This window comes from Bombyx mori, chromosome 17, assembly GCF_030269925.1.
Source record: "Bombyx mori chromosome 17, ASM3026992v2".
NCBI lineage: Eukaryota > Metazoa > Arthropoda > Insecta > Lepidoptera > Bombycidae > Bombyx > Bombyx mori.
Genome location: NC_085123.1, coordinates 11,982,039 through 12,004,271, shown reverse-complemented (window position 1 = coordinate 12,004,271; position 22,233 = coordinate 11,982,039). Strand labels below are relative to the sequence as shown.

Genomic DNA, 22,233 nt, shown 5'->3' with positions numbered 1-22,233 from the left:
TCAAACCCGCAAAATTATAGTTTGCGTAATTACTGGTGGTAGGACCTCTTGTGAGTCGGCACGGGTAGGTACCACCGCCCTGCCTATTTCGACCGTGAAGCAGTAATTCGTTTCGGTTTGAAGGGTGGGGTAGCCGTTGTAACTATACTTGAGTGTGCCTCGTGCTCTCGTGTCGTGCCGCTTTGTCGAAATGGCGCCATATCTACAACTTAAAAACGAACTTTTAAGGACTAATCTACGCTTAGACCAAAATAAAACGCACATATAGAGAAAAATAATATGATTTAATGCCGCAATTAAGTATAAAAGGTTAACAAATTGTACATTCACTTGAATTCAAATACTAGGTATTTACAATCATAAATTAATGACGTTAGAGTCGTTTACAAAACGCTTAAATAATAATATAAAAATTAATTAAAAGTAATAGGAAAATGTTAACTTCGATACTTCGATGTTGTTGCTAACACTTTTATTTAGAAATGTCTATATTGATAATCTGCCTAATAGCTATTTTTAGATCAAAAATTATTTTATAGTTGAATTGGAATATATCTAGCTAAAGCACAACCAATAAAATGTATCTCTAAATTATTACAACTGCAGCACTATAACGAAATGTTGCCAGCTTCTGGATTCATATGATTAAAAATAATGCACAAATTATGCTGACAAATGTCAAAACGAATACTTTATTACTGCTATATATTGTCACTAATATAAATAATGTTTTCAAACTACATTACTTTTTAAATAAAAATCTTTTCTATTTCCTATGTCAAATTTGTATAGACATTTTGATTATTATCTTATACAGGACAATGAGTTCATTGTTTTCATCTGTTGGTTTATCCTGTCAGACAATAATAAAACGAGAAATATATGTATTCGTTGCTTACATTATTTTGTTAACATTATTTTGCCTAACGTTACAATTTAACATCAACATTCCAGTGAATTACCTTAAATATTTGTTTAGTTACAGCACCACATACTTTAAAAGATGTCTTAAAGCGAATTACACAATATTTTTTAAAGCAGAACTGCAATCAAAATATACAAACATTCTCAGAATTTTAATTATAAAATTGTGCATAAATATAAAAAAGAAAACTTCAAAAGTGCCCCTTAAATTCAACAATTACACTACCTAGTTGTATTTACAATTGAGTTTTGTGCAAAAATTATATATATATAACGATTTGGTATTGTTCAACTCCGTTTTGACGTCTCCATGATTTTAGTATTGTCAAATTCCCGAACCATGAAATAAATGAAGCGAAAATTGAAAATTATTTACGTAACAGCTCGACAACTACGTAAATCTCAAAACTTTAGCATTTCGAGTAGCAGATGACGCGAGTTTAGTCCTGATCCAAAGAGGCAAAACTATTTCGATTAGCAAGTTTTAAAAGCCTGATTAATGCGACTGAGGCAACTGGAAACTTCTATTTTAATTTCTATAATTAAGACTTATTTTTTGTATTTTTTTTAAATTATATAGGTTTAAAAAAAATTACAAATTATTCTAGAAATTCGAATCGATCAGCTAAATAAAATCGATAATTTGTTAAGCATCATTATTAACATATTAATTAAGTATTTAACATTCGAATATTAATGCCTATTATGTTTTTGAAACAACTTCTGCCTTCTAGATTGATTTTCATTAAATTTGAAATATATATATTTTTAATTAAATAGTAACATCGTATATGGTTGTATAGAATAGAATAGTAGGTAAAGATATAGAACAGGCGATGGACGGTGGAAAGCTCTGCGATTGAATAAAGCTTCATCAAATTTCAAAGCGTGAAAACTTCGATAGGATTTTTACTAAAAAAAAATTACTAAAAGAATATTTCAAAGAGTTCCATAATTTTGTTGGATACCTCATCAGTTTTAGATTCATTGGCTTATTAACAGTTTTTCCTATTTCTTTAAGATACATTCGTTTTCTATCTCATCAAAAATAGCTTGATATAAACTTAGAGTTTCTTGAATGCTGATAAAGAACTTGCTGAAATTTACATACCTTTTAATCGTAAAGCATTGCCGTTACGAAATAGAAATCCAAGTTTCTAAAGTAAAACTGTGACTGGCAGCTTTGGAAATTACAGTGAAGTTAAGTATAGGTAATGGAACACCGTTTAAATAATTGCGTAGAAATAGAGTAGTAGCCTGTTTTTAATTAATTATATTAGTACCAATTATGATTGTGTGAGTGCGTTCGTCTAAACTTTAAGGCGGACGATTTAGAGTGTAAGGTAACAACAATCTGACCAGAATGTTCCAATTGCAATTTAAATATGTATTAAAATTTATAAGTATCGGGTGACAAAAATTGACTAATTAGATGTTTACATCATATTTCAAGTCGCGTTCACGAATTTGGATGTAATTAAAATTGATTTGAAAAAAATATTTATTAATACGTAAATAAAAAAAAAATTGAGTTTAATCTTTGACAAGAATGTTCCTTCGAAATAAAATAAAAATCAAAATTGGAATTTGGAACATTCTTATAGAAAGAGTAACGTATAATTGCGCTACCAGATGTTGAAACGGTTGTGACAAGCAATTCTTTGTGTAATATTGACGAGTTGATATAACTACAGAGTAACAGTCTAATTAAATTACAACAGCATAGTCGATATGGGATTGTATCTCATTATTCTCGATAGTAATATCCACAATAGTGAAGTTGTTTAATTTATTTGAAAAAATATATATTAATACGTAAATTAATAAAAAATTGAGTTTAATCTTTGACAAGAATGTTCCTTCGAAATAAAAATAAAAAACCAAATTTGGAACATTCTTATAGAAAGAGTATCATTGCGCTACCAGATGTGGAAACGGCTGTGACAATTGACGACCAAAGCGACAAGCAATTCTTTGTGTAATATTGACGAGTTGATATAACTACAGAGGAACAGTCTAATTACAACAGCATAGTCGATATGGGATTGTATCTCATTATTTTCGATAGTAATATCCACAGTAGTGAAGTTGTAGTCGCTAGTACAACTCCCCCCCAGCCGAGTTCGAGGGACCACGACGTGGAGAATTCTCTTGCGGAAAGGAGAGGAATGACTGTAGTCTTGGGACCGACTACTCCATCTCCCGTGTCGTCTCCATGAGAACTACCCCGGGACGAGACCCGCTGGACGCGTTTGAAGTGGATTATCATTAACGTAAACATTGCAAAGAGACCTGAAAAAAATTAGCGATTAATAACGATTGATTAATTGTTAAGCATTGTAATTTTAACTTAATTTCGACTATATTAATTGGTTATAAGTTTACAGAAATCGTATTGTTTGTCATAGTGCAGATACATCTATACTAATATATAAATCTACAGTGGTTTTTACGGATGTTCCGTTATAACTACTGAACCATGCATCCGATTGAATTGAAATACATGTACTTAATGGATAGGCTAATATTTATATGAGTGTTGGACTCCCTACACCAGTTGCGGGGGCGTTAATGATGAGAATCATTGTGGGGGTGAGAAATAATAATGTTAATTTTAAATGCCCAGCGAAGCGGACAGGTACAGCTTGTTTATAAATATAATTAGTAATTTATTTATAATATGCTTTCCTATATTGGAAGTTAAACTAGTCTTTCAATTTTCAATACTATCAAGATAACTTATCTATCATTAAGAGTTTGAGGAATTTTATCGTTTTAAGCGTACCGCTGATCCTTGTGATAATCAATACAGTTAATTGGTTAAGCTTTCGTTTGATAATGAAAAATGTGTCATAAAAAACTTTAAGCTTTAAAATTATAATTGAATTCGATAACAAGATAACACGACATTTTAAGGCAGCAAAATGACTTGATTCCCGAATGTCTCTATTGGAGTTGAATTAATAAGTGACTGAATTTACGACATATAAAATACACAATTTCCATATTTGTCTACTGATACTATCATAATTTTTCTAACCATTTCAGTAAAATTAATCAACATCGCCATAAATCTGATAGCCAGACAACCAGCGTTGGTAAAGCAGCAATACGATCTAGGTAGGATCAAGGATGAGAGCTGATTTAAAAAATATTTGGCTATCTGTAAATTCGGTTTACGGACGATAGCGTTACGTGATAACGTCAGTAGCAGAAATATTCGAACTTCTAGCTATGACGTCACGCGAGAAGAGAGATAAATGTGTCGCAAACCAATTTTAAGGCTGATTGTACCTCTCTCACTTGCATGCTCAGGCGGAACGTGACACTTTTTCGTGCGTGCAGCCACTGTTCATTGATTTATAGCGTCAATTGAGATGAGAGGCAGATATCTTCGATAACCGCTATTTACTGGTGGTAGGACCTCTTGTGAGTCCGCACGGGTAGGTACTATATTGAGACCTGAGAATTTATATCTCAAGGTGGGTGGCGCATTTACGTTGTAGATGTCTATGAGCTCCAGTAACCACTTAACCCAGGTGGGCTGTGAGCTCGTCCACCCATTCAAGCAATAAAAAAAATCCATCCCACAATCAACTAGGCTCCATCACGAATAACCAGACAGAGCTCTGGTACCCCTCATTGGAGCAACACTATCTTCCGCTCACGACAGATGGTACTTACCGGCCAATAAATACATAACTCCGGTTATAAGAACGGCGCTGATCTGATGCTTGCAGACTCCGAAAGCGCCCACCAGCGCCGCGCTTCCCAGCACTATCAGGCAGACCAACGCACAAGATATCGATAGATTTTGCATACCTGTAATGAAGCCTGTTCTGAATCTATTGTTGGTGTGACGTACGTGTGACGACGTTGGTGTCCCGACTTGAAGGATATTATGGCTTTATAGGTTAAAGTTTTTCTAACGTAATTGAAACTAAGTGTGTCCTAAACTGGTAGCATCTAGCTATCTACGCTTAAAAATATTATATAAAACACATGTTAGTTTTGAAAAAAAATAATAATTACGTTACATCTCTAAATGCATATTTAAAAAAAATTCGTTATGTTCATCTAGTTCATCTAGCTCAGTGTGGATATTTAGTGAGTAAGCATATTCATGTCGTAGCATGTTCTCGCTCTTTAGGCGGGGTGCACATTATACGCTCTTATTCGGAAAGTGTTGATGCGTTTTGGAAGGCACTCAGAGCTTTGTTTTTTTTCATTTAAAGAAAATTTTGAGTATAGCTTTTGGTGGATAGGCCTTTGTAACTTCACCAGAGCGGGCGAGCGAACCTAAGGGCTTAAACAGGGGTGGAAGGTTTGTTGTTATCAAAGTAATGGTAGACATCGCTAAATAACGGAAACTAAAAGCATGGTTCGTCGATCAACATTAACTAAAAGTTAAACCAACTTATCGGCAGACGCGTTTGCAAATTGGCCATCCCTAGCTGTTATTGTAAATGGATCTTTACCTCTTTACATTTCGGATGAAATTACAATAAAATATCGATATGATGAATTATATTTTTTTTTTACTTCGCCTCCAGAAACACGCGTTTACAAATTAATATCTTATCCTATCGATTTGCGCAACAATTCCTCGAAACAAGAAAAGCGTTTTCGCTATATATGAGTCCGCGCGGATAGGTACCACCGCCCTGCCTATTTCTTCCGTGAAGCAGTAATGCGTTTCGGTTTGAAGGGTGGGGCAGCCGTTGTAACTATACTGAGACTTTAGAATTTGTATCTCAAGGTGGGTGGCGTGTCTACGTTGTAGATGTCTATGGGCTCCAGTAACCACTTAACACCAGGGGGGCTGTGAGCTCGTCCACCCATCTAAGCAATAAAAATAATAATTTAAACGTTTACATTATTTTAACATTAGTAAATATGTATATAAAAAACAGTTGTATAGACGTGCACGTACAAACACGTAACGAGCAAACAAACCGAGAGTTCGTTATGTAAAATTATTAAAATGTTATGTTTGACTATGAATAACTGACCAATGACCTTGACCTTTCAAGTTCAATGTTCCTGTAAATGTGCGAATAAGGCGCCTTACTCTCTTTTTACTCTTAATACACACACAAGCAAGTTCACCAGTAATTACGCAAATTTTAACAGATGGCATTTTTATTTTTATTAACTACACGATGTTATTCCTTCATCGCGGATATCATTTGGAAGAATGTTTTAAGTACGTAGGTATTTCATTCAAAAAAATGTTATACCTCCATGCGGGATTTGAACACCGACACAGCCGCATCGCTTGACCCGAGTACACGGGTCGTTTTATCTTTTAGGCCACAACGACTTCTTATTAGTAAAAATCTCCAGTTCATGATTTACCTAATGTTCACACTTGTGACATATACTAATTCTATGATTGTAAATTATTTTATAAAATACACTTATTAAATGCTCTTAAGCGTATTGCGATTCTTATACGAAACGCTAAATTATACAATATTATCAAGATTAAAATATATGGTTTTGACTTGTGGTAGGACCTCTCGTGAGTCCGCACGGGTAACACCACCCTACCTATTTCAGCCGTGAAACAGTAAGGGTCGGGCAGCCGTTATAGCTATACTGAGACCTTAGAACTCATATCTTAAGGTGGGTGGCGGCATTTATAAATGTCTATGGGCTCCGGTAACCACTTAACACCAGGTGGGCTCGTCAACCTATCAAAGCAATAAAAAAAGGTCTTAACGTTCCTAGAGTTTGAATAAGTTGCATCATCATTGTCATCACCATAATAAGCTCACAGTTGTTCATTGCTAGATATAGGCCTCACCTAATCTACAGCACTAAGTTCGGTCTTCGACTCTCTTTTTTTTCTACCTATGCTGATAGCCTTGAGAGGCTATGTCAGCGTTGCCCTAGCGTGTAGGTGAGCTCTCGGGGCTCAAACCGGAGGGGGAAGCGACTCTCAACGTCCACCCCTTGTCGGTTGTTCCAAGTAAGAATAAGCTTAACAATCAATAATTGCACGGATTTTTTTTTATTGCCCTTGTAGGCAGACGAGCATACGGCCCACCTGATGGCGAGTGGTTACCGTCGCCCATGGACTTCAGCAATGCCAGGGGCAAACCCAAGCCACTGCCTACCGTTTAATACTCTCCACAAGCCTCGTTTGAAGAAGGACATGTCATAGCGCTCGGGAAACACCGTGGAGGGGAGCTCATTCCATAGCCAGATGGTACGTGGCAAAAAAGACCTCTGGAAACGCACTGTGGATGACCGGAGTGGCTCCAGGTAGTATGGATGAACTCTGCTCCGGTGGCGGGCGGTGCGATGATAAAAACGAGATGAATTTGTCGGAAAATATATCGTAATCGTGTAACTTACGGTGCTGCCAATCCGCCCGGGGCTCTTCGTAGTCGCTATCGGCCAAATAGTTCGTGCAGACCGGTTCCTTTGGGAAGCCAACTCTTGACAAAATCGTGGCTTCCTCCTCTGCAACACATTGGTGTGTTAAAGTATGAGTTTTAGCTGTGTGGTGGCCTTTTTTTATTACTTAGACGGGTGGACGAGCTCACAGCCCACCTGATGTTAAGTGGTTACTGGAGCCCATAGACATCTACAACGTAAATGCGCCACCCACCTTGAGATATAAGTTCTAAGGTCTCAAGTATAGTTACAACGGCTGCCCTACCCTTCAAACCGAAACGCATTACTGCTTCACGGCAGAAATAGGCATAGAGGTGGTACCTACCCGCGCGGACTTACAAGAGGTCCTACCACTAGTAAAGAATTATACTGTTCTATTTCCTCTCGTCGGCATCATAAATGCGATTAAGTAATCTAATGTCGAACGAAAGCATTTGTTTTTTCTGTATTGTTAATAGCTAGCTGCATTGAAAAATTGTTTAACGTGATACTTTAAGGGTAGGATAAATTATTACGTCTCATGACTATTTCGATAGTTGTTTCGAAAGTAAAGCAGCCGTTAGATAATAAATTTGAGACTTCGACCTCAAGCCTCACGGTGGGTGGTGAGTGCGCTCCGAAAATCACTTAATAACAGGTGGGCCATGAGCACATCTATTCATGTACGGTGAAAAAAAAAACGAATTTAAATAATGCAATAGAATCAAATAATATAGCGTTAGTAATAAAATAAGTAGGTTGGTAAGTAAAAAGATTTTAGTATTTCTTTTTTGGGTTTTATTTTTGCATTTGAATATAGTGACAATAAAAAAACTCGAGAATAAATGCGTAAAAGTAGCTTGAATTACGTATACTATTCACGAAAATCGAATAAGGAACATACTGAAAAACTTTTATTTAAAAATTACCTTCTAAAGAGACGCACATCGTCCAGATACCTCCGTTCATAGGGACCAAAAAGGTCCCGATTCCTTTTCTGTTATTCGGGTCGTCGACCTAAGAAACAAGTATTATATTTATTAAACTCGCATCCGTATAGTGAAATATAAAGCTTAAAAGGTTTTTGAGTCTAAAGCTGTAAAGTTTAATTACTGTTTTTTATATTACAAAAACATATTTATTTCATGATTTTGCATATACTATGTAGAGTCTATATTATAGACACATACCAATGCCGTTCTTACTTTGACATCACGTAATGATTGATGTCTATGGGTTCCGGTAACTTAGCATCAGGTGAGCCGTGAGTTAGTTAGCTCTACTATGCAATTAAAAAAATTGTAATCTACATTTTTGTCACACCGATCCATGTAAGACTGTTATTGTATTATTAAAAAATTATTAAAATGTCAATGATCCTTGCTACGTTTGAAGATTATTCCAACCTTTAATTGGTAAAAATGATGTTGGAAGATACACCTAAGCAGATAGATAGGTACTGATTAATTAAGATAATTGAGCGCCTTAAAATCACGTCACGTCAAATACAAATTTAATTATAAGGGATACTGAGCAATAGATATATTATTTATTCGACATAAATAATTAATTATTTATTTTAATGCACACGAATATATAAAAATCATAATAAAAATACGATTTGTCAAAACTTAAGAAATATTGACAACAAAACTTAAGAAAACTTAAGAAATATTGACAGCAAAACTTAAAAAAACTTAAGAAATACTGACAACAAAACTTAAGAAATATTGACAACATTTATGGTTCAATTATAGCTTAAGGAAAAACCTGTATATCACACTAAAGTCACAACGGTAATAATAATTCCAACGAGTCGTACCCTTCGCGTGCGGAACCAAGGTGCAGCGAAGCCAAGGTTGATAAGACTGTTTTGAATTTACGCCGAAGTTACAGCCTTGACCGGAACATTTCCATAGATCGTATAACCTTAAGAACATCTGCACTTTTCCGCAATGCCTATATATGTACGAAGGCATATCTATGTATATAGATATCTATGAATGTACAGGCAGTGACTTGGCTCTGCCCCTGGAATTGCTAAGGTCCATGGGCGACGGTAACCACTTACCATCAGATAGGCTGTATGCTATTCTGGCTCCACAGGCAATAAAAAAAAATAAAAAAATGTATGTTACCGTCTACCACTACACTTACATTTTTGTTTTGAATCATGCGTATAAGAAATTATTATTTTTTTGGAAAAGAGTACAAAAAAAGAAAAATATATCGACTACTGATTACTCTTGCTTAGGTTTTTGCTTACTTTTCTTCAATGTACAGACATTACGGACTCTAAAGTTTTACTATGAGTTTCGATTAGGGTCTCTATTCTTAAGAAATTCTAAAGTAGCTCCAGAAAGGTTACTCAGACAACTAACTCAATTTAGATACGTTGAATCTAATATCCTACCAAGTTTACTTGGCTCTCTTAAAATATGTCAAAGTTTCTTTGAAATACAGTGGAAAATTTAAAGTCACGTACCTTTGTACTTTATTTTAAAGACTTAGATTAGGTTACAAATTTAATTCCAATGCGACTTAAGAAAAGAAATGTGAATCGTTTACCGAATGCAGTTTTATTTGAGTTATTTTAGCGAGAATCGATTTTGACTCTTTTGGTAAGGCTTTTGCTTTGTGTAATAGTAAGTTTCCATGGTACATTTGGGAGAAAAAGTGCTGTTTTATGTCTTTGTTATCTAAAATTTTAGTATGCTATATAAAATTTGCGACTGCTGTAATAATCACCTTTGTAAATATTCATAAACATATCTAAGCGTTTTATATCGTTTATTTTCTCTTACTTCTCTCGAACGCTCAAAGTGAGCTTTAGTCAATTCGAGTATTATTTGTACGTTTAGTGTAATGCAAGGGTTCCCAAACTGATTTTGTCTACTGCCCACTTTGAGAATAAATTATTTCTTAGCGCCCCCATTTTTTCACCTACTCAAAAACCACTATAGCGAGAGCTCAGTTGGTATCTAAGAGTCCTCCTAGATAAAATTAAAAATTGCCTTCCAAACCTCTACACAACGCCCCCATTTTTTTCCTGGGTCTCTTACCGCCCCTCTTTAGGCCTGCAGCGCCCACAAGGGGGCGTTATCGCCCACTTTGGGAAACGCTGGTGTAATGCAACTAACGCAAACGTAATGATTAAGACTAACCAATTTACCAATTCCCCATTTGATAGATTAACATTCGCAATTAGTCTGAGTGGCTCGGCTATCAATTTGCTGATGTTATAAGTATTTAAACATTTAAAATTACACTAAGTATAGTATGAACACCGGATTATCTTGCGGCTTTGTCGGTGCTTATTAGCAGACTCATCATCAGGTGTCATTTACTGGAATTCCTTCAGGCAATAAAATTTGTAAAAACCTTTATATTGATAAAGTATTTACACGCTTTTAAGTCGACTTTGTTATATTTTCTTCGACGTGTACGAATTTAGATATTCTAAGGTTTGGATGTACATATATATAAATTTCGACTCTTCGTTTTTAATCACAGATAGTCCCAATAGTCTTAAAGTAGAATAACTATGAAAATGAGAATAAATGGATAGTCGATTTTCTTTTTTAAAATAATAATTTCGAGCATTTCATGAGTTTTCATCGTCATTATTATGTCATCATCATCATGTCTCGTCTCGGTCAGAGTTAGCAGCTGTTGTTAACATTTCTGCAATAACATCACAAATGTAAGAGATTGAAGGCGGACATTGATTTTGGGCGGTGATGTCTTTCACCAATTTAAGTAGGTATTAAAAAAGTACAAAAAAATCTATTTATAGTCTATCTGTTATTAGAAGGTACCCATCTACTACCCCATTGTCCTCAATTTAGTCTAATCCCCTAGTTTTCAGTTATAACCTAGAGGCGTCCAATTCCCTTGAGAGGTTCTCAAAACGGATTACCTAATCAGTCTGTTTGTGGCGCTCGTCTGCGAATCCATTTACCGGACATTTTCCCTTTGAACAAGACGTCGCTATGCGACTCGTAGATACGATTATTGATAAAATGTTAATACATTTTATAGACGACTAGCTGACCCGGCAAACTTCGTAGTGCCTCAATTGATAAGTAAAAGACCTAAACTTTTGTATAAAATAAACTTAAAACAAATAAAAGGAATCCACCCGAGGGGTACACATCAAACGAAAAACAAAATTGTTATTTTTATTTAATTCCGAGCATTTTCATATTTATCTACCTTTTAAACCTTCTTTGGACAAATTAATTTAAGACCAAAATTAGCCAAATCGGTCGCACCGTTCTCGAGTTTTAGCGAGACTAACGAACAGCAATTAATTTTTATATATACATAGATTATACGAATGTATTGAATAAACTATTATATTATATGTTCTTTTAACAGAATAAAAGGATAACGGAATAGAAAAACGAGCGAATAAATTATGTATGTAATCTCAATCCGATGACGGATGGCGATATGTAAAACTGCTTGAATTTCCAGGCTGTGAGTGAAAAACCCTTTTCAAACAGTGACAGAAAATGTCTGTTTCTTATTCTAAGCTAGAATTACGTTTATTCTATGTTATTGAAATCCGAGAGATACGCATTGATTGTTCTCAGCTTTACGGTCCACGTGATGTTAAGTGGCACTGAAGCCCGTAGACATGGCATGAATGTGTACTCTCACCTTGGAACAAGAGGTTGAAGCCTCAATTGAATTGTGATATGACTGTCCTATACCTCGAATCGGAACGCGTGAATTCTTTGTGTCTATCTGTACGGGCTTAAAAAGTCACAAGAAATCTATCACTACATAGTATAAAACAAAGTCGCTTTATCTGTCCCTATATCCCTATGTATGCTTAAATCTTTAAAACTACGCAACGGATTTTGATGCATTTTTTTTAATAGATAGAGTGATTGAAGAGGAAGGTTTATATGTATAATAACATCCATTAAATAGTGGAGAAATCAATAATAAATTTCATGTTTCCGAAGCGAAGCGAGGGCGGGTCGCTAGTATATATATATAAAAATGAATTGCTGTTAGTTAGTCTCGCTAAAACCCGAGAAAGGCTGGGCAGCTTTGGCTAATTTTGGTCTTGAATTATTTGTGGAAGTCCAGAGAAGGTTTAAAAGGTAAAACTATTTGAAAATGCTTGGAATTAAATAAAAATAACAATTTTGTTTTTCCTTGCCGTCGGACGGATTACTTTTGTTTGTTTTAAGTTTATTTTATACAAAAGTTTAGGTCTTTTATTTATCGATTGAGGCACTACGAAGTCTGCCGGGTCAGCTAGTGCTAGATAAAATGTTTCATTTCATTTCATTCATAGACGACTGAGCATGGAAACGGTAAAGTATCCGAAACTTCGGAAATAATCTAATGAAAATAATAAACGCGCGATTAAATCGTAAATTTAACGGTAGGCAGCGGCTTTGCTCTGACCACTCATGATCAGGTGAACCGTATGCTCGTCTGCCTACACGGGCAATAAATAAAATTGTAAGCGATTTATGTCTACGACTCGACGAAAGTTCCAAGAAAATACTAAGTTTTTTCCACTTTCCGACATATTGTCTGGTGCAAGTTCAAAATTATCTGAAAAATTTAACTAGGTTTTCAATTCACCTACTGATATTACTAGTACTGAAAGTGGGAGCTCAAATTATATTGGTGGTATTCACTGTAAATAAATGTACTGACATTTATCATGTCAAGATGGAGAGGCACAATTCTATTACAATTTTCTATTAACGTACATGATTTCCTTAGAGAGTGGGTCTTAAAGGTATGGGAGTGACACGAGTGTGGAATAATTTGTATATTCTTTACAAGGCCAAGGCCCCGTATTGTTTCAATTGTATAATATTAATAGGTGATTTGTAAAAAAGCAATAATGTGCTTCGGTTTGAAGGGTGCGGCAGCTGTTGTAACTATACTAAGACCTTAGAACTTATATCTCAAGGTCTTCTTCTCAGTCGGACACTCTTGTCAGAGTGGTCGTGGTTGCGTTGACGCTGTATGTGCAGTAGGACCTGTTAGGTCGCCCATGCTCCCGACAACCGCCCTCCAGGCAATGCGCTTCCAGGTCTGGCGGTTCGAAGCGTAACGAGTACATTCGACCATAGTGGACTCAGTTGCCTTCTTTATCAGGTCAGTCCAGCGGGTCGGTGAGCGGCCGCGTGATCTTCTGCCTTCCACCCGGCCCTGGACTACCAGTCTCTCCATCGAGTGCTCTTTTCTGGAGATGTGACCAAAGAATTTTAAAACCCTCGGTTGCACTGTTGACGAGAGTCGGTCTTTGATACCGAGTTCCTTGAGGATGGATGCATTGGTGCGGAATGCTATCCATGGGATCTTTAGGAGGCGTCTCCAGCACCACATCTCCACTGCATCGATTTTACGGCGATCCTGCAATCTTAGAGACCAAGTTTCGGCTCCATAGAGAAAGATATCTCAAGGTGGGTGGCGCATTTTACGTTGTAAATGTCTAAGGGTTCCAGTAACCACTTGACACCAGGTGGGCTGTAAGCTCGTCCACTGATCTAAGCAATAAAAAAATATATCTGTTACTATAGGGATGAGAATATATCCCACTTGATGGTTAGTGGTTACCGAATCTTATGGATATCATCAGTGTCAGGAGTACAGCCGAGCCGCCTCCTCCAACATTAAATTAGCAAAGATGAATTAAGTGTATTACTCTAGAAGCCTACCACAACGTGAATACAGTCTTCGGGCTTGACGCACAAGGTTGAAATCTCATTTACCGTTCAATCGTTTTTCAGGGTTGTGTGTGACAGCTGTTATATCCAAATACAGTTACCAGCATCAGACTATAATTAAAATAATTTAACTGTAACTCTATAACAAAAACAGTTTCGTGTGTTAAGCCCATACGTATGATTCAGTGTCCACAAAAGCATACCGATTATAGTGTAATTATGAACTCATTTCCATTAAGATCGCGTGCAAAGTTGACGTTTCAAGGTGACTCGGAAATATCCAACCCGTTACAGAATTTCGCTAGGTTTTGACAGGCAAACATTTCTATAATTTATAAAAAATAAGTTGGAGTTTTGGAAGTAAGACTATTAATATATTTGCTTCAATAATCTGTCGAATACAAATCAATAATGTATTCTTAACTGTAAATAAGAGCTATCAAAATAAAGTTTGAGCAACCAAAAAATGCGTCCGGACATCTTCCAACCATACATAATAATATGTAAGGAAGTATTTTGGAATATGAATTAATTACAGAGGTGTGAACATTATCATCAAGCCTTATCATCTAACAATATTATATATCGTGGAAAATCTCAAAGAGATAAGGGCTAGTGTAACCGCTGGACTGGTCTAGTTGTATGTACATATTATAGATATAAAATTCGTGAGAGGTTTACGTCAATTGTGAATTGGGGGGTAGAATCGATCAAAAAGGGAAATTGTGAAATTACATGTAAGACATAAATGGGAGTATGAGCGAATTGTGGGGATCAGAGAACGATTATAGTCATTTATTTTATTATGTTATTTGTGTAGGTTATTGGGTTTGTTTATTTTATTAAAAAAAAAAAAAAAATTGTTTATTTTTCTCCAGACGTTCTATCAAGTGATATGGATCTTGTATTGGTAATAGCTCACAAGAAAGCATTAATAAATCAAGACCCTTCAAAACAATTGTTTTCAAAATGTACCTACCTTTTATTAGATCGCCCTATTTAAGAAGTAAAAATAAAAATATTTTTTTTCTAAATTACATATTTGCTTTCTGTTATTTTAAAACATAATTTAAACGACTAATCTAAATTAAATAAACTTTAACAAAACAATTCTGTTAAGTCTCCACAGCGGATAGAGAGACGAACTTTTGAATAAGAATTATAGGTACGTAGGCACAGCTCTAGAAGTTTCGAGAACTTAGTTCGAAACCGGTTAAACTTATAGAACTGGGTGTTACGCGAGGACAATAGTAAAGTTTGACATCGAAGTGTTACGAAACGGGCCAGAGAACAGATTTAAAGGTACTACGGGTGTCACGTCGAGGAAAGAGAGAGAGATAGAGAGGTACTACGGGTGTCATTTTTATTTGTTCTTTTTTATTGCTTAGATGGGGGACGAGCTCACAGCCCACCTGGGTAAATGGTTACTTGAGCCCATAGACATCTACAACGTAAATGCGCCACCCACCTCGAGATATAAGTTCTAAGGTCTCAGTATATTTAAAACGGCTACCCCACCCTTCAAACCGAAACGCATTACTGCTTCACGGCATAAATAGGCGGGGTGGTGGTACCTACCCGTGCGGACTCATAAGAGGTCCTACCATCAGTGAAATGCCACTCATGCTGAGGGGAGAGATAGAGAGGAGATACATGTGACAAGAAGATGTATGGAAATAATAGCGCAAGGTAGAAGGGGAAGAGGTTGACCGAAGAAAACATAAATGGAATGTGTGAATAACGATATAAGAGAGAGAGGTGTGAAAGTTGAGATGATGGCTGATAGAAGAGAATGGGATAGAAAAATTCGCTGTGCCCACCCCGCCTAGTGCGATAAGGTAGAGACAAAGAAGAAGAAGGGGTGTCACGCCGCGCGGTAAGTTAAAGTATATTTGTTGTTCCTGTCTGTTGTTCCACCCTGCCTATTTCTGCCATGAAGCAGTAATGCGTTTCGGTTTGAAGGGTAGGGCAGCCGTTGTAACTATACTGAGACCTTAGAACTTATATCCCAAGATGGGTGGCGCATTTGCGTTGTAGATGTCAATGGGCTTCAGTAACCACTTAACACCAGGTGGGCTGCGAGCTCATCCGTCCACCCACCTAAGCAATAAAAAAAAGGCTGTTGTTTCGAACGGATTTGTATCGTTATTCACACTTAAAGGAAACCATAATTTTTTTTTTACACGCCACGTTATCTTGTCACGTGTTAAGTTCGTAAAGAACTTGTGTTACAGGTATCAGATAACGGATATAATTGTAAGATTTTTATTATACACATACATATATTTAATAGACATCCATAACCCTGGAAAAGACATTTATATTTATCATACAAATATCTTCCCTTGGCGGGATTCGAACCCGCGACCCCCTTGTGTAGTGACCATGTCACTTACCACTACACCAGACGGCCGTTATAATATGCGTAAATGTAATCAAAACTATTTTTATGGTTTAATCTAAGTTTTAAAATTTTCATAGAGCAATGTAGGACGGTGGTGTCTACACACTAGATACACTGTTTGCGGTAACTGTTCACGAACACGCACTGAAAACTGGATCACGCCATAGAATTTGAACGTTCACCTTGTGGCATCTCACTCGTAGCTAATAAATCGGTGTTTTACAAATAAGGCAAAGAATGTTTCGTTAATTGGCGATAGGGCGTTTTGTGAGTCCGCACGGGTAGATACCACCACCATGTCTATTTCTGCCTTGAAGTAGTAATGCGTTTCGGTTTGATGGGTAGGATAGCCGTTGTATTATAAAACTAAGACTTAGAATTCACTTCTGAAGGTCGGCCGCAGAATTAACATTGTTGATGTCTTTGAGCTCCGGTAACCACTTTTTATTTTTTTTTATTGCTTAGATGTGTGGACGAGCTCACAGCCCACCTGGTGTTAAGTGGTTACTGGAGCCCATAGACATCCACAACGCAAATGCGCTACACACCTTGAGATATAGTTCTAAGGTCTCAGTATAGTCACAACGGCTGCCCCACTCTTCAAACCGAAACGCATTACTGCTTCACGGCAGAAATAAGCGGGGCGGTGGTACCTACCTACCCGTGCGGACTCACAAGAGGTCCTACCACCAGTAAAAACCACCACTTAACACCAGATGGGCCGTGAGCTCGTTTATTAATCCAATGTATTCGGAAAAATTGTCTATACCCCGTATGTTTATTGTTGGGACGATTCATCGGTTCTAGTGGTAATATCAAAAACGACTAAAATGAGGGTAGACAGATTTTTCAGCATCTAACATCCTACCCGCAGTTGTCAGTCTGTAAGTGATCACGGCGCCTGAATCACGTCGTAATATTCCAAACTCATTTAATATGAAAACCTTGGAAAGAGCCCGTTAAACAATAACGCCTGTAATGAAAATAAAAATAACCGTGAATAAATCTGAATATTTCCTCAAATCACCGGTACAATTTAACAAAAATATGATTTTTTATGGAGCGATCCAATAAATTTTGTTTACCATTACATTTTTCTCGAACGAAATATAAAAGAATCTCGAATGTTTTAAGCACGTCACGAACTTTTTTGATGTTAGAAGCAGATACATAACTACGTGTCTTCGTAAATAGCATTAGACGAAAATATAGGTGCTTTTATGAAATTATATTTTATTTTATCGATGCTAAAGCAATTGCGTGTTGCGAACAGAAAAGAAACACGGAGCTCATCATTATTTGCGTTACTAGATCTGTCCACGATTACATGGTTCAAATAGACTAAGCTCATTCCTTAATTTTCGTGATTACAATTTGTATAAGGGTAGTTTTCTTTTTGGATTATTTGTTTGTAGAGGGTATTTCCAGAGATCTTTTCTGATACGTACCATCCGGCTTTGGAATGAACTCGCCTCCACGATGTTTCCCGAGCGCTATGACATGTCCTTCGTCAAATGAGGCTTGCTGAGAATACTCAACGGTAGGCAGCGACTTGGCTTTGCCCCTGGCTTTGCTGACGTCCATAAGCTACGGTAACCAATTAGGTGACCTCATCTGCCTACAAGGGCAATAAAAAAATCTGGGATTCACCGAGTTGTTCTACTGGCAATAGACCTGTACTATGAGATAGACATAGACAGAAATAGAAGATATTTGGTGTTCGGCATTTTATACCTAATTATTGTAGGTTCGTAGTCTTTTTTTTTATTGCTTATATGGGTGGATGAGCGCACAGCCCACCTGGTGTTAAGTGGTTACTGGAGCCCATAGACATCTACAACGTAAACGCGCCACCCATCTTGATATATAAGTTCTAAGGTCTCAAGTATAGTTACAACGGCTGCCCCACCCTTCAAACCGAAACGCGTTACTGCTTCACGGCAGAAATAGGTAGGGTGATTGTACCTACCCGGGCGGACTCACTAGAGGTCCTACCACCAGTAATTACGCAAATTATAATTTTGCGGGTTTCTTTTGTCTCTTTCAGTTCACTCATCATAGAAAGGCCGTATGTTCATCTGCCTTGAAAGTTTTAAAATAATTGTGTTAGTGTCTTCTTCTTCTTCTTAGTCGAATACTTAGTGGCTGAAGGTCGTGTCCTTGAAAGCCCTTCGTGGCTCTTTGTACCCTCAGCTTCCATTTGCTTCGGTTTTCGGCTTCTCTCAGGGCGTTCGTAACAGAGAGTCGAGTGAGCGCAGTTATCTCATCCGACCGACGGTTTGGTGGCCGGCCGGCGGGTCTTTTCCCTTCTACCTTGCCCATCACAATCAATCTTTCAAGGTTGTCTGGTGGCCGCCGAGCAATATGACCAAAGTTACCAAGAGCCTTCTGTGTTACTGTAAAGCCAATGAAAATAGAAAGGTTCTCAAAATAGGTACACATTTTTTGTCGTCTAACAACTTCCATTTACGTTTTTTTAGTATTGTGTGTATAATATCTGTTATTTTGGGCGAAACCAAAAACCGTATAATATAAATAACCGTATTTAAAAAGATTAAACAAAATAGTGAATTCTAATACGGTTTGTACTTTGTTTGTGACCTGATTATCATTTAACAAGTTTTTACTGTCGGTAGCCTTATAAGATTTTATAATAAATTCTTGTATAATAAAATAAATTATAGGAATATCTATATAAAATGAATTTCGATTTTGAGATGTCTGTGATTATTTTTGTATTTCGATCATTGAGTGGCATGCAACATGTATCTTTACGTTTGCACATATGTTTCAAATATAATTTTTTATTATTTTATTTCTTATAAATTTGTATGTGTGGCACGAAGTGCATCGAGCTATGGGTCGACATATATCATTTTGTGTTATTCTTTTATTACCCTTGTAGACAGATGGCGAGAGGCTACTGTCGCTCATGGACATCAGCAATGCCATAAGCCAAATGGCTGTTCACCTCAAAATTTTAATAGTCAAATACCGCAAAACATTAATGACGGCTCAATTCACGTGAAATTCTACACTATTTAAATACTAATAATAAGATCTCAATTAATAAATGAAACTAAATAAAGCGTGTGCGAAGTAATAAATATTGAAAGGTAATAAATCGTTGAAACGAATCAAATAAATAAAACTAGAACAAAACGTTCAAAGTATTCGTATAATTACGAAGTCGGTCGCACGTGAGGCGTTTACGCGGCCGAGAGTTGCGCGGTGACGCTCAACTATTGGCTTTCCACGGATTAGTTCGTCAAGAAGAATAATCAGCTTATCAATTTACTTAGAAATGTGAGCAAAGGACATAATTTACTTAGAAATAATATGGTTTAAAGCGTTCGTACTTGAATTGACGTTTTTGCTAACGAAAATTTATACGTTTTCTTGTTGATAATGAAACGTAATAACTTTAATGAGTTTTGAGCTACGTTGGAAAAGTTGCAAATTTTTTAAATTGTTTTTATTGCATAGATGGATGAACGAGCTCACAGCTTGGTACCCGCCTGCGGGATTCGAACACCGGTGCATCGCTAGATACGAATGCACCGGACGTCTTATCCTTTAGGCCACGACGACTTCAAAATTCATTGATTCATTCAATTCATTGAACTTCATTGACTATTTCAATTGTGGGTCAGGATATATTATAAAAATTTAATTAAAGTAAGGATTTTAAAAATACACTAATTCAATTGTGTTGGCTTGAAATAAAAGAGAAGAAAGCGCGTTTGAAATTAAATGTATTCAGAAATGATCGCTTTGAAAGTACGTCGAGTATTTTGCACATAATATGAACAAAGAAACCTCGGGCCACCCGAGTTGGACGAGCCCACAGCCCACCTGGTGTTAAGTGGGTACCGGAGCCCATAAACATCTATAACGTAAATGCCGCCACCCACCTTGAGATATGAGTTCTAAGGTCTCAGTATAGTTACAAAGGCTGTTCCACTCTTCAAACCGAAGCGCATTAGTGCTTCACGGCTGAAATAGGCAGGGTGATGGTACCTACCCGTGCGGACCCACAACAGGTCCTACTACCTGTAATTATGCAAATTATAATTTTGCGGTTTTTATTTTTATTAAACGATGTTATTCCTTCACCGATTCGAACACCGGTGCATCGCAACATACGAATGCACCGGACGTCTTATCCTTTAGGCCACGACGACTTGCAAATTCGTTAAATTCCGGTAGCCAGAAATGCCTTGTGGTGGGTAAGAGGGAGGTAAGGGAGAGGATCACAAAGCAGGACGCCCACACGCCGGGCGGTTAAATAAAATCCCTCGCAGGTACACCCGTACCTTTGGCATTACAAAGGCTGAGAACAGAGAGATATAGAAAGGCTTCAGGCATCAATCGATCTGCAAGAATTCCGTCTAGATCCAACTTTCAGAAGCGAGAATAACAAAGACTAACATGATACGTAGCAAGGGTTTTATGTTATAAATTTAACTGTAATTAAAATGTTCTGTTTTGAAATGTAATGCTGGGTTTTGGCTACCGTTCGGTACTAAAATAGGTAAAACTTTTTAAATCTTGTTCTTCTTCTTGTTCTTGTTCTTGTAACAAATGGATTGATGGCAAATCAATAATTTGTATCGAGGATTTTTTAATGCTGTTGAAGATTTTAATCCCGTCAAATGGGAAGGTGTGATTGGTAGCCCAAAAATAGAGGACGTTGTCACAGAAATTCCAGTACATAATGAGCTAACTAGCGAACAACTACTAAAAAGTGACACATACCAAATGAGCTCCTTCACTAAATTATTCATTTGATACATGATTTCACATTGTTATTTTTTCTGTTAGATTTACTTTATTCCCACGAAGGTTGTACCTTATTCGATAGTATAGGCCGGTATAGTATAGGTCAGTGGTGCCTCCTTAACTACGGCTCATTCACGAAATGCTTAGTCTAGGCACGGAATTTTACTTATTACCTTGCCTTGTAAAAGATGAGTAAACATTTTTGATACACAATAATACAAAAATATGTGTTAAAGAAATGGGTTTTTTTTTTTTTCGAATAAATTTCGATTATTTGTTATATTATACTAGCTGACCCGGCAGACTTCGTAGTGCCTCAATCGATAAATAAAGGACCTAAACTCTGTATAAAATAAACTTAAAACAAACAAAAGGAATCCGTCCGACGGGGGACACATCAAAGGAAAAACAAAATTGTTATTTTTATTAATTCCGAGCATTTTTATATTTATTTACCCTTTAAACCTTCTCTGGACTTCCACAAATAATTCAAGACCAAAATTAGCCAAATCGGTCCAGCCGTTCTCGAATTTTAGCGAGACTAACGAACAGCAATTCATTTTTATATAATATATAGATAGATAGATAGATTTGGCTCTTTTGGTTGAAAACATTGCCGACCACTGGTATAGGTTATTTGTTGCTACCAACTTACTTTGACAACTTTTTCATCTAACAGCCACTGCAGCGGTATGTGCGACGTGTTAGCTAGCGCGGTCAGCGCGGCTCGGTCCCACGCCACGTGCTCCCAGTGGTCTGTCATGATGGCAGCGCATAACATCGCTGTCGAACAACTGAAAAAAGGATTCAATTTAGTTTTAAGGCATACCAATACGAATCCACCAAAAGAGAACTCCGTTTTGACTTTCGAGATTAAGAGAGAGAGACAGAGAGAGTAGAGAGAGAGAGAGAGAGAGAGAAAGAAAGAGAGAGATAGAGGGAGAGAGAGGAAGAGAGAGGAGAGAGAGAGAGAGGAGACAGTATGCTTAATTGTACACAAAAAAAGATTGACTAGCCGATGCCTACGCGCGC

General features: G+C 36.9%; 1 protein-coding gene and 1 non-coding gene across 2 annotated transcripts in view; one reads left to right on the top strand and one right to left on the bottom strand.

Annotated features, from left to right (window-relative positions):
* Positions 1 to 265: 265 nt before the first annotated feature.
* Positions 266 to 22,233, bottom strand: part of LOC105842473 (uncharacterized) — a 45,919-nt gene continuing 23,951 nt past the window's right edge. The window contains exons 3-7 of the mRNA XM_038016938.2: positions 21,857 to 21,995; positions 8,238 to 8,325; positions 7,288 to 7,395; positions 4,609 to 4,746; positions 266 to 3,216 (exon numbers count right to left, since the gene is read on the bottom strand). Coding sequence (XP_037872866.1) covers positions 2,945 to 3,216; positions 4,609 to 4,746; positions 7,288 to 7,395; positions 8,238 to 8,325; positions 21,857 to 21,995 — 745 coding nt within the window. The 3' untranslated portion in view covers positions 266 to 2,944. The remainder of the gene's footprint in view (positions 3,217 to 4,608; positions 4,747 to 7,287; positions 7,396 to 8,237; positions 8,326 to 21,856; positions 21,996 to 22,233) is intronic.
* Positions 15,324 to 15,419, top strand: Mir3208 (microRNA mir-3208). Its single transcript, NR_107492.1, has one exon. It is a non-coding gene; the product is annotated as a microRNA mir-3208 (primary transcript).